Consider the following 19,863-nt stretch of genomic DNA (forward strand, 5'->3'; position numbering starts at 1 on the left):
ACAGCTCAGAAGCCAAGTTTTATTTACCATCAAGAAAATGTTGTACCAATATCAAAACCAGAGTGCATCAAGTTGGTCAAATGGAGGGGCATTATGGATACGATGCCCTCAAAAAAGCACTAATAATGGCCATCACAAGAGAAGTAATAGTAAGATTAGGTTCAATAAGAATCTGTTGACGAAAGTGTGACAAATCCATGACGCCACAGGAGTGATTATCTAAGGTGTTGTGCAAATTACTGAGGTAGCAAAATATAGGCATAATTCTTCTTTACGCCTGTCACTCTAGTGATAGAGTCGATCTCATCCGCCAGCCATCAAGTTCATATCACTTTCCTCTGGCCTTTTCTAGGTCAGGTAGATCTGCAATCAAGGAAACATGTTTCAGAAATTGCAGGTGAGCCTAAATGAACATATTAGACTAATAAAGTTCTGATACGAATTTCTATGCCCATGACCAAGTAGAGGAAAAGTAACACCGGCTGGTACATTCAACATATACCAGCAAGACCTAACCAAGTTCCAAAAGCTTCGATGGAACTTATAGTTAGGCACCACGTAAAGGACCTGAAAATTTGCGTAGGCAAACCCCCAACTCTATATAATTGTCTCTGCAAATTTACAAGTCCTTGCCATTGGCAAAACATCGTTAAGAAAACATGTATAAACTCTTACAGAGCAAGCCGCTATCATCATCACTGTTCTCATCATCCGTGCCAGTAACCTAATCAACAATGGTGAGTGAAAGCAGTTAAATACATCATAATTCATTTAGAAACAGCAAGAACAAGAGAAAAACGAAAAAGGGAAGGGGGGAGTAAATTAGCAACCATACCCTATTGTTTTCATCATCAGAGACAAGTGAGTCAGCTGTACAGAAACGGATATCAGTCAAATAAAATATTATATGCCAAAAAAAAGCACCAAGTATATATTAATAACAATGCCTCTATCTGTACACTGGGCTTCTAAATAATAAGTTTCCATTATGATGTGAAGACAAGTCATAATCAAAAACTTTCTAGTACATATACTTGCAACTTCACTTTGTTTAGCCCTGGAACACATTAGCTGATTCCTTCATTATGATGCACTCAAGACTAAGTAGGGAGAACTTGGTAATGTTTAGATTCAGTTAAATTTGTGTATGTCTAGGCTTGGTTGATACTTTCTAAAGGTGATTTTGTACTTTTAAAGGGTCCTAATTAAACTCTTAATGAGCATTTCGATGGCAATTTTTCATAGTAAAAGTGTTCTAACAAGCCTCAAGTAGTTTTTTTATCATTCCTTAATGACTCTATTAGATAAATAAAATGACCTAGTACATGAGAGTACCATCAGTGTAGGCCATTTGGTAGTTCCAAATTCCATTATTTTTTGTGCAGTAATCTCTAGAATGTCACCCCAACATGACATATTTTGGGACAATCAAACAAATAATAATTACATTAATTTTTTTCTTCGGACAATCAATTCATGGGATAGTTACAGTATGAATTCATGTCTATGATTAAATATATATAATTAATTAGTCAACCAATTCTTCTAAGGTTTGATGCTAACTAAAAAATAAAACTGAGGATAAATCTGTGCATGTACAAGTAAAAAATGATTGCTTTCACCATACTAGTGAGGTATAATAAGTAATAAAAAACCTTTTTCGCTCAAAACTGTTTGATCGAGTCCAAATCAACTGTCTAATACATCTACCTATAGGATCGACAACCATTCAGTGTTTAGCATCATTCAATAAAAACATATATTCTGTGAGAAGAAAATTTAGTTTTAGAACTATCCCAGGCATCAAATATATTTTTTTATTTAATTAATTTTTTTTATAGTCGTCATTCTGGGGCATCTATTTATACAGAACTCAAGCAGTGAGATTGGAAAGCAAAATGTACTTGTCAGAGTCATGTAGCTTGCTAGATCATACAACTATAGAGGCTCAGCAAGAGCTACACATCAGAATAACAAACAATTATAATGCAAAATTTGCAACAACTCGATTAAAACTGCAAATGCAGTTGACATCTTTATTCTTTACTCTAGTTGCTTTTCCTCGATATCTATTCAGGGAAACTCAAAAAATTATACTCTGATAGGGCTTCCAATAAAGCTACATAGACCAAGGTACATCAAAGTTCAGCAAAGGGAACTTCTTAGTTCCAATAGAGGCGAGGTTGTTGTACATATTCTTGGCTTTTTGTATCCACTAAAACAATTTCCTGAGATATAAGTATGGATAATTTTGACGAATATCAACTGAATCCTTATATATTCAAGTCTATCTCAAGTTCTGATGTTGTTAACAGAACTCCACATACAGGTGAATATTTGATCATAGATGTTACAGATTTATACCTCTGAGGCATGATATGACATGCATCAGTCTATATGTGTAACAGAGACTACAGAAATTTTTTAACCTGTACAAACAGTCCAGCCACCAAACAGTTGGAATTGAAGTAGGCAAAAGAATTAGTTTTTTACTTCTTTAGAGAAGTACTTACAAATGTCAGACTCTTCCTCATCTTCATCACACCATTTATTCCAATCAACTTTGATATATGGAGCAGGTTTTTCCTCTGACTTTAGCAGCCGCTTCCACCAACCTTTTTTCTCCTTCTTGATTGAGCAAATTATGTTCCTCATCCCAATATTTATTTTACTAGCCTGATAACAAAGTTTTAAAAAATATTGATAAATATAAAGAACAAAAAGAAGATACTACGACATACAAAAATTTAAAAAAGAGTTTGTTAATTCAAGGAAACTAGCAGTCCAATTTTGCAATTTTGCCATAATAAGATCATAACTATTTTAAATTTTTTTCCAGATTTCATGCTTCTGCATCACGATACAACAGCATTAACAAGCTACAAGGAAACAACTATCCAGTTTAACAGGCTATACAACACCCGGTTTAATCTTATATTGGAAGTAGGCAAGAATGTAGATGGACTTATAAGGACCTCATGGGTGTATTGCTATTAACTTGGGATCAAGTATTTTGGGTCAATGGTCTTGAGACACGATGAAGTTAACTTGAGTTTAAATTGATAGTTATCTAACTGAGCCAATCCATCTTGCAAGTTTAGTCTCACATCAGATATGGATAAAGATTTGGACTAGTTTATAATGGTTGTGGATGTACTATTAATCTATGACATGCATTTTGGACTAGTGGTTCAGGCACGATAAGTTAACAAGCCAAGTAGTCATACTGAATCGTGACAATTGGTATCAAAACTTGACTGGAGTATGAAAGGGATACCCGTGAACAGAGGAGGCCTCAGATAATGACCTTAATTACCTCTCTCTACTTCTCTTGGTTTTAGGGCTCTAAATGTCCTCTTTGGATGATTCTCCAGTAAGTGACTTGAATTAACCAAAAACCCCACCGGACACAGTCGCATCATTCTTTTGTTTTGCAAAACTCATTTGAATACAAACATATCTTAGGTGGAGCACTTCGGCTCAATTAAGAACTTTTGTTTACCCACGTCAGCTCCTCAATTTGCTTCATAATGTCTACCTCAGAAAATAGGTCTAAATGGGTTCTTGCAATCCTAGTTACCATGACAACCAAATCTGACCTCATCAAACACTTTTACAAACTCGAATGCCCAGATTGCATCAAACTTACATAACCCAAGAACTTGAGTCTCTAGCTTTATGATCCAATTAGCCTGTGTTCCTAAATGAGATTAGTGTGTTCACAAGCTAGATCAGCAACCAAAAAAATGTTTGGAAACAACAAATAATAATATTAAATCAAAAGACAAACCCCAAGCTTCGTCCTTTTTTCTTTTTTCGGGTGCCAAAGAACTTATCTAACACCTACAGCTCTGTTTGATGATCCAAGGACCAGCATCATCCTCCCCCAACATATATTATAAAAATATACGGATTCAAATCTTGCAATGTACTATAGCATATTGACCAGCAAGCTCATTTTAGCATATACAACAGTAACAAATGTACATCTAAGCAGACTAATATTCCCTAAAACACAAATTTAGTGGTTATCCAAATGATTAGCATACTTCAAACAAAAAATAAATTGACAAGCATAAGAGTAAGTGACAATCAACACGGAGTTCCATGAAAAACAAGAAACTAAAAGAGAGAGAGAGAAGCTTGCCTTGGGAACTACAGCATCGTAGAGCTCGAGGCTGAAATCGAAGTGCTCGTCTTGAGCCCCGACGGCTGAGAACTTAAACGCCCCATGAGGCTCGCTCTCCGCAAAAACATCTCTCGCATCCGGTAGGGAAACCGTCAGGTAGATCTTATCAGAACGCTGCGCCCACAGAACTTCCGGCTGTCGACTGAGTACCCAAAAAATCACCCACCATGACAAGACAAAACAAAACAAACCACAAAAATATCTCCTTCCTCCAAAAGAAACAGAGATTTCATCGAAAGTAAACAGAAACATCCAAGCAAAAGGTCAATAATTACTGCAACGTGAAAAAAACGATGAATCGCATGGCGAGAACAAAAGCACAAAATAGAAGGGTTCAAGAGGAGAGCCAGCGTTACCCCATGAGTGAGGAAGCGTCAAAGAAGCCCTAGAATTTAGAAGGAAAGGGGGGGTTGGGTTTGTAGTAGAGAGGAAGACAGATGGGGGAAGTGGGCGGAGCCCGAGAGTGGCCGTCGCCGGGCGGGGAGGCGAAGGGAAGCCAAGGCGTTCTAATCATGCAGAGGAAATCGTCCGAATAAACCAAGACAATATTAGGCACATAAATAAGTAAAATAAATATATGACTTTCCATTTCTCTAAAGTTTATTTTTTGTTTTTAATTATTTCTCTTAAATTTTTGAATTCTTGTACGGAATTTTTTGTACTTGTTGGCATTCTTTAATTATTTCTCTTAATTAATTGTGTCTCAACCAACAAGCGACATTATTAGACCAGTCATTTTCTTTTTTTAGGAGCAAAATAATGATTGAAAATTATATGATGAAAAATAGGAGCATCCTATAGTATTAACAATTAAAAAGTATTAATAAATCATGCTTATTATTTTTTAGATAAATTTAAATTATAGATGAATTTAAATTATTTTTTGATAGAAATAAATAATATAGATTTTTTATGTCTACTTCTTTTGTAAGTATGTAAGTAGGATCAATATCATAGAATATAAAAAGAAATAATTTTTATATATGAATAAATACTAATAGACCATAATACACAATGAAATTAAATGGAACCCTAATCAAATAAAACATCAAGATATATGTAAAAAATTCTTTCAATGTGAAGAGTAAAAACTACGGGGCAAACTAGAGATAATTCATAATAATAATAATGAATATACAAATCTCAATCTCTTGTCCAAAACCCTAACAACAATCATAATAGAATAACTGGGATACAAGGATCACGTCACTATGCACAATATCTAAATCCTTCATAATTCTCCCCAATTAATCATAGTAAGAATTTACTATAAATCTAATCTAACATGAGATGAAAGTAATGTTAAATGATTGAGAACAGTCTCTCTGTGTTGTCCTTGTCTTCTTCCTTTTCTTTCTCTTTTTTTAATGTATTTTTCTATCTTTTTTTATAGTCACCACACCCTCCTAATATAAATTAAGATTACGTTAAGAGGAGATAAGTTGTGCTGATAAAGCTTATCTTGGGCTGAATATGAACTGTCAGCCCAACACTTCACTCTATATATATATATATATATATATAACCACACTAATACAGAAAAATAAGAACCTAATGAACGTAATTGGATGATTACTTGAAAGAAGAATCTGATGCAAATCTTAGGAAAAGATGAAGAATCTGATGCATAGATTTGGATACGTGTTTAGCTCCTCCATCGAGTGGTCGCGGGAGATGACGACGGCGTTTAGATCCAATCATAATGATCGCAATAAAAAGCGTGAATGAACCTGTGATCAAGAAACATAAGTTCTAAAACATTATTTATGATCAACATTTTTGTTCATTTTAGTTCATAATAGAAAATGAAATCTAATTATCCGTAGATGTCCAAAGAACAGAACAGTGAACAAGAAAGTTCAAATCAACTAAAGAATGACCCATATAACTCGACTCCCTTGGTTTCAATGGTGAGAGCGTTTATTTGACATGATGTGTTCCATTTCTGGCTATATGTCTTACTATTTTTGTGTATTAGTGTGCATATTGGAAGTTCAAAAACCATGCTAGAATTCAAACTCATTTTTATGAGTATTTGTTGTATACACTTGTCACCATAATCTATCTAATATCGTGTAATAGTGTCACTTAAGAGCGGGGAGATTATATTTTTTTATTAAAAATGTTATCATATATTGATTTATTTTCGGAGGATCATAATATTTTTTCATAAATACATCTAGAGTAAAATAAATAAATATTTATTTTTATTAATAACTTATAAATATTTATTATAATTTACTTATTCATTAAATCATAAGTCAATAAATTTTTTTTATTTTATCGAAGAACATAATGATGTTAACTTGAAGAAACATTTAAGTGGTTATACTTAGCGATAGAGGAAAGTTTGTTCTCTGTTGAGATTTGGTTTAATACTAGTGAGAGGCTGCATTATAAATTAAAAATGAAAAATTTCAGTAACGCTGAGTAGAAAGCCCTATAAATCAACTAAAAATGAATACATGATAAAAAATCAATCATCCCGTTGACTTATATTAAATATCCGAATAAGCAATCCCCCAATAACGAGTGAAGACAAACCTGTATCGTACACCCAATAGTCGATAGAGTGGTGTTCATTATCTTAAATCAATTTAAACTAATCAATTCTGATTTAATTCAATCTGATTTAATTCAATCGATGTTTGAGTATAAATCCAACAATTACACAATACTAGACTAAGTTTGATTAGATTGAGTTGGGTTAATGGTAATTTGCACTACATATAATTGTGCATGCACCCCAATCGGGTTGAATGAGCCTTTGGCCCATTGATTGATCATTTGAGTCACACATGATTATCCATATTGGGTTAGGCTAAGCTAGTTTATAGGCTAGTATCTAATGCAGGTTAGACCTAACTTACAGGCTAATCCTAATATATTGATTGCACCTCACTGTGGGTTGTGGTCTGGCCTACTGGTTGGGCCTACCCATTGGGTTATGACTTGGGTTGAGCTTAATCTATTAGTTGGGCCTGATATATTGACTAGACCTATGTCTTGAATTGTGATAGTATATATTCACTGACAATAATACATTAAAACATAACAATAGATTAAAAGATAATTGAAAGATAAATATAATAATATTTTTAATTTAAATAAAAAAATCATGACATGAATAATTTTAATCAAATCTAATCAAACAATAACATTATAAACCTTAAATCTTAAGAAGATAAAGAATATCTAAAAAATTAGATAAATATATTAATTTAATAATAATAATTAAATATTTAAAGGATCAATAAATGTTTTTGAACTTCATGCAATATATTTTAATATTAGAAATAAAGGAATCAAAGCAACTTTTATTTTTTAAGAAAGTTAAGGATTTATCTCACTTGTACCCTATGTTACTAGGTTTGGCTTAGTGGGGAATGAAGAAGAAAAATCCTTAAAAGATGGGATGAGCCCTCTATATAAGGGGATATTTTAAATTTTATATTTATTTAATATATTAATAAATATGATATCATTCTATTTGAAATACTTAATAGTTATTTCCTAAAACAAGGAAATAGAAATTAATATTTTCTATATTACAATGGATAAATAAAAATAATAATTTCTTAAACAAAATTTTGATTACAAATTTTACCTGTAAAATTCTTTATATTATCAATCTCATCATGGTTCTCAAATGAACACGGTGAGAGACGAAGATCAAACGTTATGCATGATTGCCGCAGTGACTGTTGCATGGAAGATGTGCGATCTCTTTTCCCATGTCACTGCTTCGCCAAACAGATGAGGTTACAAAGGCAATGAAAAGGCCACGGAGAACACTGGGAGGAAACGAGAAATGAAAACGAGAAACCATCACAACATATACAAAAGCTTGGCAGGTTTCTGGAAAAGCATTAATCTCTCATGGCTTGTTCTTACACAACAGGTGTGAGGGCCACATAAATTACTCAGCCACTGCTGCTCCAGTCTGTGTTTATGGGGCCTGTAGTCAAATGACCTGATTCAATCTTCATGTCCTTTCTCTAGTGTTATTTCTTGCTCTATTGATATGTCTAAGAGCGGTGCCATCCTTTTCTATTTTTCTGCTCTATGTGAAGTGGAGGTTTAGCCAAAAGCTCGCCGTGGAATCTACCACGAGAAACATGTTCTTCACTGGATAACCTTTCTTCATGCTGAAACAAGCATAATAAGCTATCTGCAGATATTCTGGTGATTAAATGGTAGAAAGAATTTATTACTTTCAGCATTCCACCAATCTTTTGAAACTTTCTCGATCTCAATCTGGCTACTAAAAGCACACCGACAAACCTGTCGTTGAATCAGCCGTTGAGGTCATTCTTTTGTATTCCCCATGTATTAAACCTCCACTGCAGAAGCCCTGCAGCATCACCTCTGCTGGAGTTCAGCTGCAGTGCTGTTCTTGGCTAGTAAGGTGAAAGGAATACATTTGATGAGCTGAAAGAAACAAATGGGACAGGGTGGTATGAGTTTTAGTATTTTCGTAGTCCTGCATGCAAGTCTTTACGGTGAAGAATTTAATGTATGCCACAACCAAGCCAACGTTCATATTTACAGACAGCATTCAGAATGGCCATCTCCTCATTATTCTCCCCATCACCTCCATCTCTCTCTCAGCCAAAAAAAAAAGGCTCACTGTTCACCTTATTCTCTCTCTCTCTCTCTCGTTCTATCTGAGCTCACATAAGCCAACCAACTGAGCAAGCCAAAAAGCCCTTCATGCAACGCATTTACTCTCTCTCCGTCTCTCTCTCTGGGGCACGGATCTTCCCTGACTTCTTGTTCTAAATTACATCGGTACCCCTGCGATAATGGACACGTCACACGTGCTCACGCGACCGTTGAGCCGTAGTGGCAGAACCGTAATACCAGGGAAGGAACAGGGGATCTTAATTGGATGGGATCTGGGATCACTTTTCGTTTGGATCCCACGGCCTGACACAACTTGTCGGCTGCTCCGCACTCCGAGATGTCTCCACGTGGATGCTATACTAATCTGACGTGTATTTCCGTGACGTGGCACTCTTCCGTGCTCTTTTTAAGCTCCGCGTGTTCTCGCCTCTCCACTCGCTCGCACAGAAACGGTCGGATTCCGTCGAAAAGCTCTCTCGCTCGCTGTCGCTCTCTGCTTCTTTCCGTTGGAGAAGAAGACGTGGGAATTTCAAAGGAAAGCTGAGAGTTTTGGAGAAGAAGAAGCGTGATACCGAGGCAGTTGATATCGGAGGTGGTGGTGAGGTTGGTGCTGGAGGAGAATGGCGGACGGAGGGAACCGGAGACTGGTGGTGGAGGTGTGCAATGCGCGGAACCTGATGCCCAAGGACGGGCAAGGGACGGCCAGCGCCTACGTGATGGTGGACTTCGACGGGCAGCGGCGGCGGACCAAGACGCGGCTCCGGGACCTCAACCCCCAATGGGACGAGAAGCTCGAGTTCCTAGTGCACGACCCCGAGTCAATGGCCGCCGAGACCCTGGAGCTCAACGTCTACAACGACAAGAAGACCGGCAAGCGGAACACCTTCCTCGGGAAGGTCAAGATCTCCGGCACCAGCTTCGCCAAGGCCGGCTCTGAGGCCCTCATCTACTACCCCTTGGAGAAGAGGAGCGTCTTCTCCCAGGTGAAGGGTGAGCTCGGCCTCCGCGTGAGTTACATTGACGAGGCTCCTCCCCCGGCCGCCGATGAGGCTCCGGCTACCGAGGCCAAGCCAGAGGCTCCGCCGGTTGCCGAGGACAAGAAACCGGCGGCGGAAGAGGAGAAGAAGCCCGAGGAAGCAAAGAAAACGGATGAGGCAAAGAAGCCAGAGAAGACCAAAACAGACGAGAAGGCCGCCCCTGCTTCCAAGGACGAGGAGAAGAAGAAACAACCCGAGAAGACAAAGCCCACGGAGGCCGCTCCGGCCAGCACCGACGCCGGTAAACCTAAGGAGGACAAGCAGAAGGCACCACCTTTGCCAGCGCCGACGCCGCCGGCCACCCCGGCCAAGGACTCGCACCCATTGGGCCTCAGCGACCTCGAAATCCGCCCTTTCGCCGGCGAGCGCCCCTCCAGCTCGTACGACCTCGTGGACCGCGTGCCCTACCTCTTCGTCCGCGTCCTGAAGGCGAAGCATGGCGGCGCGGAAGGCCGGCCCGTCTATGCGCAGGTGGTCATCGGCAGCCACAGCGTGCGCACCCGGATCGTCAGGTCAGCGGACTGGGACCAGGTCTTCGCGTTCCACAAGGAGAACCTCAACTCCACGGCCCTTGAGGTGTTCGTGCACGAGGAGAAGAAGGACGGAGACAAGCCCGCCGAAGACGTGAGCCTCGGCTCCGTCTGTTTTGACCTCCAGGAAATCCCGAAGCGGTCGCCGCCGGACTCCCCCCTGGCGCCCCAATGGTATACCCTCGAGGCCTCCACGCCGGAACCAACGGCGGCACCGGGGAATGACGTCATGCTCGCCGTGTGGGTCGGGACGCAGGTCGACGAGGCGTTCCAGGAGGCGTGGCAATCGGATTCCGGCGGCCTCAACGTGCACACCCGCTCTAAGGCCTACCTCTCTCCCAAACTGTGGTACCTCCGGCTAACGGTGATCCAGACGCAGGACCTCCACCTCCCTCCCGCCCCTGACACCAAGTTGCCGATATCGGGTGGCGCCACCGGACCTGAGATCCTCGTCAAGGGCCAGCTCTGCGGGCAGGTCTTCAGGACCGGCCGTGCCCCACTCGTCACCAGCTCCAGCTCGGCCAACCCGACCTGGAACGAGGACCTCGTCTTCGTCGCCGCCGAGCCGTTCGATCCCTTCCTGACCGTCGTCCTCGAGGATGCAACTGCCGGCCAGCCGGTTGGCCACACCAAGGTCCCGCTCTCCTCCATCCACCGCCGACTGGACGACCGCGCGGAACCGCCGGCCCGGTGGCTCAATCTTGCCGGCGATGACGAGGGCCGCCCGTACGTCGGCCGGCTTCACGTTCGCGTCTGCCTGGAGGGCGGCTACCACGTGCTGGACGAAGCCGCACACGTGGCCAGCGACGTCCGCGCCGCCTCCAAGCAGCTCTCCAAGCCCCCCGTCGGCCTGCTCGAGGTGGGCGTCCGCGGGGCCACCAACCTGGTTCCAATGAAGCCGGCGACGCAGGGCGGCGCAAGCGGGTCCACCGACGCCTACGTGGTGCTCAAATACGGGCCCAAGTGGGCGCGCACACGGACCATCCTCGACCAGTTCAATCCGCGGTGGAACGAGCAGTACGCGTGGGACGTGTTCGACCCCTGCACCGTCCTTACCATCGGCGTCTTCGACAACTCCCGCTTCCGACCGGCCGAGGCCGGCGGGAGCGGCAGCAGTAAACCCCCGGTCAAGGATGCCCGTATCGGGAAGGTCCGCATCCGGCTCTCGACCCTGGACACGAACCGAGTCTACGTGAACTCGTATGCGCTGACCGCGGTCCAGCCGGCCGGGGCGAAGAAGATGGGCGAGATCGAGCTGGCGATCCGATTCAGCTGTCCGTCGTGGCTCAGCCTGCTGCAGACGTACGGCAGCCCGATGCTCCCGCGCATGCACTACGTCCGCCCGCTGGCCCCGGCGCAGCAGGACGCGCTGCGGCACACCGCGATGCGCCTCGTCGCCGCCCGGCTCTCCCGCTCCGAGCCCCCGCTCGGCCCCGAGGTGGTGCACCACATGCTCGACACAGACGCCCACACGTGGAGCGTGCGCCGGAGCCGGACCAACTGGGCGCGCGTGGTGGGCGGGCTCACTCGAGCGGCCGCGGCGGCGCGGTGGGTCCACGGGGTTCGCACCTGGTCGCACCCTCCGACCACGGCGCTGGTTCACGTGCTGCTGGCCGCCGCGGTGCTCTGCCCGCAGGTCATCCTCCCCACGGCGGCGCTCTACCTCTTCCTGGTGCTGGTGTGGCGGTACCGCGCCCGTCCGCGGGGGCCCGCCGGGATGGACCCCCGGCTGTCGCAGGTGGACGCGGTGGGGCCGGACGAGCTGGACGAGGAGTTCGACGTGTTCCCATCGTCGCGGCCGGCGGACTTGGTCCGGCTGCGGTACGACAGGCTGCGGGCGCTGGCGGGGCGGGCGCAGACGCTGCTGGGGGACGTGGCGGCACAAGGGGAGCGGGTGGAGGCCCTCCTCGGGTGGCACGACCCGCGCGCCACCGGCATCTTCGCCGCCTTCTGCGTACTGTCGTCGATCGTGCTGTACGCGGTGCCGTTCCGGGTGCTCCTGCTGTTCGCCGGCTTCTACTACCTGCGCCACCCGAGGTTCCGCGGGGACATGCCGTCGGCCGGGTTCAACTTCTTCCGGCGCCTGCCGCCACTGTCGGACCGGATCCTCTAGAATATCCGACAAGAAACGGATCCGGATCCATAGTTCCCACCCCCTATGATATATGCTTGTGATTATTTTATTTATTTACCTCTCCATCTTCTAATGCCAGTATTAAATTAAATAAACCCATATGCTATATTTTATATTCCTTAGCAAGAAAGATAAGATGAATGTTTGGTACCGCTATCGACCGTTGAGGTGTAAAATGATGGAAATTATTATTATTATTATATTATTTGAATTTGTTGACCGTTGGTTGTTACATGGTGCATTGAATGGGCGCGCATGGGAATTCACAGCCATGTCGAGACATAATGGGGTTTGGTGGGGGGATGATGTGAAGTCCTTTGCTTAAAGATGACAACCCCATACCGATTAGGAATTCAAGGCAAATCAAGTTGGCATGTCTTCTTACTCTCTTTGTTCCACCAAAATCTAATGCATACACTAAAACAAACAGTAAGCAAACCATCTTTCTTCTACCTTTCTACCACACTGCAGAAAAGAGCAGCATGAGACCTCCTCATGTGCCTTCTGAGCTCTGCAGGCAGAGAGCAGCAAGTAGATCATTAATTAGAAAATGAAACAGCCATATGCTCCCTGTCTGCTACTTTCAAGAAAGGTCAGTTCTGCCAGATGATGGCTCATTTAAGAGTATCATCCATTCTGCACAAGGTTTTCTTAGTCTTGTATTTTGATCTCAAAAGAAACTATACATAGTTCTTCTTCTTCTTTGTCATCCAATTGTGTGCATCAAGTGTCCAGCAATCTTAGCCAAAAAAGAATTTTGCTGCATTGAGAAGAAGCCACAGGTGGAATAAGTTCAGAGTATACATATCATATCTTTAGCATCCATTTCCATCTCCAGATCCACAACAGACCAAGATTCCTGACATGATAAGTTAATTAACACAGACCAAGCTTATGCACCAAATCTTAGTTCCTCATCCTGGGTTGTCAAGTGCTGATGATATTGGGCTGGCCTCCTAGAGAAAATAATTAATCGGATTAGGCTAATTCAAGTTGATTTATTTTGTTCGAATAGCTTAAACAATGAGAGTCGATTAGCACTAATAAGTGATGAAAGATGAAGGAAGACCTGAGATGATACTATTCCAGCTTTCTCTTCTTGCTTGTGTTTCTCCTGTGAATATTAGAAAGAAATGCCTAAAAGTTCAAAGTCTCAGAGGAAATATCTGAAAAGAAAGTGATCAAGAGGAGATAAAGATGGATGTGATCAAGGTTGATCCTCAAAGTCCAAGTCAAGATTTTCCAGCAACAGTCTGTGTTTCTTGAGGTTCATATATCTGTAAAACTATTTGTCTTTCATATTCATCATTCAATGGTGAAGATTGTGAGCATGTAGTTCAGTGTTGACTGGAAAAGAAGCAATTGTGATCTCATCATTTGTTTGGTGTTGACTAGAAAAGAAGCTTCTGGATAAGATAAGTTTTGTTTTCTCTGTAGATCATGTTGACCACTGGAGCTCTCTGTATTTGACAGCCTAGAAAAGTTGATCTGAGATAGGAGCCATGACATTTCAGTAACTAAAACTGAATATATTTGAACTACTTTAAAAAATAATTACAAAAATTCAATTCATTACCTCCAATTTGAGTTGAGAATTTCACATTCATTATCTCTAGCTAAAAAGATATTATTGCCCTGATTACTTCAAACAAAGGTGTGTAATGATCAGGTCAGGCAGCTCAGAGAACTACTATGAATTAAGCTAGATCTGATTCTTGTGCATGATCATAATTTTTGAAGGTCTTTCTATATGTGAGGATCTGGTGGAGAGTTCTATCTTTGGTCTTTCTATTTGCAAAGATCCAGTCAAGTCTCATGGCATAGTTGATATGTAATTAATTGCAGGAAAATTGGAGAGTATAATTGGACATTGTGCTCTTGTTTGGAGCAGATCAAGTAGTCAACACTAGGCAAAGAGATGTCAACATTCTGAAACAATCAAACTGCAACTCAGATAATATTAAAGCTGCAGCCATTCAGACAAAAAAGGGGGAGAAAACCAAACAAAAGCTTATTCTGCACAATGAGGACAAGTTTCTGAATCTAGAATCAGGGTGAAGATGGCCAATTAGAATTTGAGATCTGTGGAAGAAACACAAAATAAAAGGTCTGCATGATGAGCACAAACCTGCAATGGTCTGAAAGTCCACATGGATATTAATCATTAGGAACAACAAGACTTCAGATATTGTATAATAGGAGCTTTCTTCTTGTTCTCCAATGGCATGTACATGCAAGAGAAAAAGAAGTATCAGTTTGTCATACATATCTTTTAGAATTCACTCTCTCAATTGCCATTTGACTTCCTTTCACAGTGACTCAGAACCAGTTCCTGAGGAGAAAATGAAGGTCTCTGTGGGCCTGGAGAAGCTGAAATCAGCAACCATTTGAGTATTCATGTGAAAGATTGATGCAACTTGCAAGTACCAATTTCGCTAGTTATCACCAACAAGAACAAACCCCAGCTCTAAACTGATGAAATCATTCTGCATCTCTGACAATGCTCTCGAATTCCCCTTTCCATGTTCTCCAATAACACAAGCACAAAAGAACTTGGGAGATAGGAGAACACTGAATTCATCATACAAGAAAAACATCTAATCTGAATGAGTATATACAACTGATGAGCATCAAATAAAGATTCATTCTTTATGTTTTCATATTCTCTGAAGATGCATGTATGTGGAAAAGAACTTGTGGCCTAGGAAAACACCATCAAAGTTTCATCAAATCCACCATGAGAAGAAATCTCTGTTCACGAGCCTACAAAACAAAGGTGGATGCAGATGATTGGCTTCCTCCATGTATGAAGTCACGGACAAGACTCCCTACTACTTGTTCGACTTAATCTCATGATCAATCCTAAATCAGCAGTGTCATTTCTAATCTGGACAACCAATGGGCAGTATTAAATCATTTCCATCTTATAACAAACCGAATCTATGAACGGTCTCACTGTTCCTCACTGTTTTCTTGGCTTGAAGCAGCAGTATTGGAGCTAAACAACGGTCTGTAAATTTCAGAAAAATTTGTGCGATGTGGACATCGATGTAACACTAAATTGGCCCTTTTATGAGATACAGTGGTGCATGATGCCGACCCTGTGCTGATCCTTGTACCACATAACTGTCGTGTTGTGGCAACAGTGGCAACAAGTCATTTATGGAACTGCTGTGTTCATCATGTGTTGTAGCTCTCGCTGTTATTTGTTTCTCCTAAACATTGATGGGTTTGAGGTGTAGGCAATTTCCTGGAAACATCGCATATCTGTTCTGGCCAAATAAAACACAACGTTTTAACAATCGACAGGGGAGGCAACAAGTGACTCTCACGTGTAACATGACTCCATTCACCCTCGCACTCTTCCTGCCATCAGCAGCACAGCCCCAGAACAAGCGACAGCACTGCCCACGAATGGCCGAGCTGAGCACATTGCAGATCCGTGTAGCTGCTTCTCGATGGCCAACAAGTGCTCGGCCATGGACTCAACTGCAAGTTGTACTCTGAACCTGGTGACACAATCGATCCTCTCGTTCTTCACGTAGTGTTATAATAATTCTGTACCTTGCACCGTAATGCTTTTGCTGCGCAAAGAACTCAGGGCTATAAAGCTTCAAGAATCCGAAGCTTTTCATGCACCTCGGGTGATGCCTTGGAGGTAAACAAAGAAGATCCTTTCTTCCTCTTAGCTCCTCCAATGATCTTTCGACTCACCTGAGGATATAAAAGCCTTTCTCCTCATCTTTTGGAAACAAGGAAGCGTGCCCTGATGGCATTTGTGCTCTCAGATAACTTGAAGGCCTTCGTCAACACTTCCTTCCTCCTCCTCTTGTGCTTCTTCTTGACATCCCATATCCGTTCTCCGACCACCTCCTTCCATGTCACGAGCACTCAGACCGCCAAGCCACCTGGCTGCGCCGGGCTTCACAAGCTAAAAGACCATCATTCCAAGTGCCTCTACATCAAGAGCCATCACCCCTGCTTGTCTCAGGGCTATGTCAACTACCTCCAGCTTTACTACTGCCTTTGCGGCAGTCACCCTCCGTTTGGGTATGTGCTGCTGGCTCTGTGGCTTCTGATTCTGTTCTACTTGCTGGGCAACACGGCCTCGCAGTACTTCTGCTCCTCGGTGGAGAACCTGTCGAGGGTGCTTAACCTGTCTCCGGCCATTGCCGGCGTGACGCTCTTGTCGCTGGGGAACGGCTCGCCTGACGTGCTTGCCAGCATTGTCTCGTTCCGCTCGGGCTCCGGCGAGGTGGGGCTCAGCAGCGTCCTGGGTGGCGCCTTCTTCGTGTCATGCGTCGTCGTCGGCATCATCAACCTCTCCGCAGGCTCGTCCCCCCGCGCGGCGGCGGTGCGCATCGATCGCTCGAGCTTCATCCGCGACGTGTGCTTCTTCGTCGTCGTGCTGTCGTCTCTCTTCGCCATCCTGCTTGTTGGCAGGATCAACATCTGGGGTGCAATGGCCTTCACGTCCCTGTACTTCGTCTACGTCTCCATCGTGTCAGTGACGCACTTCTGCGGCGAGAAGTACGAAGACCTCGCCATGCCCATCCTGGAGAAGGAGGAGCTCAACGATCCGGTGACCGCGGCGAAGGAGGCGTGGCCCGAGGGAGAAGAAGAGGAGCCACAGGACTCGGCAAGCTCCCTGATGCTCAACTCCACGGCGTCGCAATACCTGAAGTGCTTCCTCTACCTCATGGACATGCCTCTCTACCTTCCAAGGAGGCTAACCATACCAGATGTATCAGAGGAGAGGTGGTCGAGGACGTACGCAGTGACTTCAGCCACACTGGCGCCCATCTTTGTGGCAGCACTGTGGAACTCCAAGAGAGGCTCGAAAGAGAGCTTCACCATCTATCTCTATGGAGGCCTGGTGGGCATAGTTCTGGGGCTCATTGCACTGCACACCACCATGAAGGAGAGCCCTCCAAAGAAGTTCTTGTTCCCTTGGTTGGCAGGGGGGTTCTTGATGAGTGTTCTCTGGACTTACATCATTGCCGAGGAGCTGGTAGGACTGTTGGTGTCCTTAGGTTTCATCTTCGGAGTGAGTCCTGCAATCTTGGGGCTGACGGTGCTAGCATGGGGGAACTCCATCGGAGACCTGATAGCCAATGTGGCAATGGCCACGAGCGGGGGTCAGGACGGGGCCCAGATTGCGATGTCAGGGTGCTACGCGGGGCCCATCTTCAACACACTGGCAGGCCTAGGGCTATCCCTGGTGGTGTCAGCTTGGGCGGTGCATCCAGATTCGTTTGTGATCCCAGTGGGCAGTGCGCTGTTCGAGATCCTGGGGTTCATGATTGGGGGCTTGCTGTGGGCTCTGGTGATGCTGCCGAGGAAGGGGATGAAGCTGGATAAGGTGGTGGGAGTTGGCCTCTTGGTCATCTATTTCTGTTTTTTGTCTCTCAGGCTCTCCCAAAGCCTTGTGCTGGTGCAAGTAGTTTAAGCAGGCGATCGGCTCTCCGGGTGTTCTTCTATGTACTTGACTTGATGTAGGAGATGTTAGACTTTTGGTTTTGATCACCTGAACAGTTTATACTCTCTCTCTCTCTCTCTCTCTCTCTCTCTCTCTCTCTCTCTCTCTCTCTGCGTGGTAGAAGAAATCAATCACATAAGATCACAATGCATCACTTAAATGTAAAGATCATAGTAGAGTTAATGTAACACTTCTGTTGCTTATTTGCTACAGATGAAAGAAGCACACAGCTTATACTCTCTCTCGCTCTCTCTCTCTCTCTGTGTGTGTAAAGCATAGTTTTCAGTGTTGAAATGCAAAGATCGGAGCGAGAATACTGTACTTTGTTTATTTGCTACAAATGACAAGATAGGATGGGGCGAAATTGTCGCAAATGCTTGGACACAAGTGTGCTAATCGAGTGAGACGTGTGGGGGCTGCATCATGTGCCCTAACGTCACGAACACTCCAGCTCTTCTCTGTCTCGTAGCTTCTGCCTATGAACAGAACATGCCACAAATGCACGTCGATATCAAGGCTCATCGTCGTCGTATTCGCCGTCGTCGTCAGTGGAATGGAATTTTGCAGGGCGTTTCAGGCTTCAGACTTTGAAAATTCATGCATGCACGCCGAAATCCTTCGCTTAAAAAAACCTCAACCATGATACAGTTATTATGGTGATGATATCTACCAGGCAAAACAACAAGAAATGGCAGGGAATCTTGTTGCCTGGCTCTGCTACTCTCTCTCTCTCTCTCACCCTCTCTCTCTCTCTCTTATCCAACATAAATTAGCTTCTCCGCTGCACAAAGGTTAATGAACTGCTTACATGATGAAGACCTGTCATGCATGAGCTATAAAGCCTTGATATCCCGTCACCTAAAGAAAGCCAAACTTAGATAAGAGTGACCTTTTCTGTATGCTGATTTGTTGTTACTTACCCCCCTCACGGTCATAGTTCATTGTTTTGACTGATATATGACACAAGAAACAGGCCCACTTCATCTTTTATCAAAGTGTTTATTTCATATGGTTTTGTAATAATATCTTTCTATATGTTCATACAGATCATTGTCAGAGAACTCAGGTTTTACCATTCATATCAATGCACTCATAGGAGGTCTTACAAGGAATGTTTTGTGGGCTCTCAGAAAAGATCGCCTCCCTACCTGGATGCTACAGAAAACAACTTGTCTTGTTTGGATCACATAATGGCATGGCAACCATTGTCGCTCGTCCCTTTGTTCTGCTGATTCGTACAACAGGATCTAACAGGATCTAAATGCCATTGGCCACCGATGGTGTTTCTGCAGCGCAGAGGGCTGACAGTGATTCTTGCAGTCTGGTTTATCGGCTGCAATGTCCAAGTCATGACGTGTTGCGTATCTGAATGCACTCAGAACCATGATTTCCCGTGTGCTTTGGTGCTCCTCGTCGTAGCTATCTTTTGTGATCCAACACATGGAGATGTTAATGTTCAAGCGATATACTACTGATCTACAAGTCATTGTAAATAGTGAACTGCATTCTGAAATCTATTCACAACAGTGAACCGATCACTTGGATCTCTCTTGAATGCTCTCAGATCCATGCACAAGAAAACAATTTAACCTTGGGTTTTGCTGCTGCTTCCCATCTGCTCCTTCAATTTGAAGTACCAGATAAGGCCCCAAAACCTGTTTTTGTTCGGCAGTAAGTGGTACCAGCAGCCTCTTTGATTGCGTGTGGTCGAAGAAACTTAGAAGTTTCCTGTGGCAAATCTTCACAGATAAGTTCAGAAACATCCATAGATTCTTGTCATTTCCTTTGCCTTTTACCTCGAATTGTATTATCTTTCTTTTCCGATCCTTTCTGTCCTTGTATGTACAGTATTTTTGTGTTTCATACAG

The 19,863-nt window shown here is 43.5% G+C and overlaps 3 protein-coding genes across 4 annotated transcripts; 2 read left to right on the forward strand and 1 right to left on the reverse strand.

Annotated features, from left to right (window-relative positions):
* Positions 1–144: 144 nt before the first annotated feature.
* On the reverse strand, positions 145–4,730 carry LOC135595431 (co-chaperone protein p23-2-like). Of its 2 annotated transcripts, XM_065086321.1 has the most exons (6): positions 4,546–4,730; positions 4,148–4,331; positions 2,514–2,676; positions 836–870; positions 676–724; positions 145–363 (listed from the first exon to the last, which is right to left on the reverse strand). In XM_065086321.1, the coding sequence occupies exons 1-6, from the start codon at positions 4,548–4,550 to the stop codon at positions 329–331; spliced, it is 471 nt and encodes a 156-aa protein (XP_064942393.1). In that variant the 5' UTR covers positions 4,551–4,730; the 3' UTR covers positions 145–328. The 2 variants fall into 2 exon arrangements, with proteins under 2 accessions (XP_064942393.1, XP_064942394.1); XM_065086322.1 differs by lacking the exon at positions 836–870 and having other exon boundaries at positions 2,513–2,676; positions 4,546–4,687.
* Positions 4,731–9,267: 4,537 nt separating this feature from the next.
* LOC135595432 (multiple C2 domain and transmembrane region protein 14-like) lies at positions 9,268–12,670 on the forward strand. Its single transcript, XM_065086323.1, has one exon. The coding sequence runs from the start codon at positions 9,436–9,438 to the stop codon at positions 12,493–12,495; it is 3,060 nt and encodes a 1,019-aa protein (XP_064942395.1). The 5' UTR covers positions 9,268–9,435; the 3' UTR covers positions 12,496–12,670.
* Positions 12,671–16,169: 3,499 nt separating this feature from the next.
* Positions 16,170–18,078, forward strand: LOC104000379 (cation/calcium exchanger 1-like). The gene has a single exon (XM_009422407.3). It carries the CDS (start codon positions 16,286–16,288, stop codon positions 17,963–17,965), a length of 1,680 nt encoding a protein of 559 aa, XP_009420682.2. The 5' UTR covers positions 16,170–16,285; the 3' UTR covers positions 17,966–18,078.
* The last annotated feature ends 1,785 nt before the right edge of the window (positions 18,079–19,863 follow it).

This window comes from Musa acuminata, chromosome BXJ1-10, assembly GCF_036884655.1.
Source record: "Musa acuminata AAA Group cultivar baxijiao chromosome BXJ1-10, Cavendish_Baxijiao_AAA, whole genome shotgun sequence".
Taxonomy (NCBI): domain Eukaryota; kingdom Viridiplantae; phylum Streptophyta; class Magnoliopsida; order Zingiberales; family Musaceae; genus Musa; species Musa acuminata.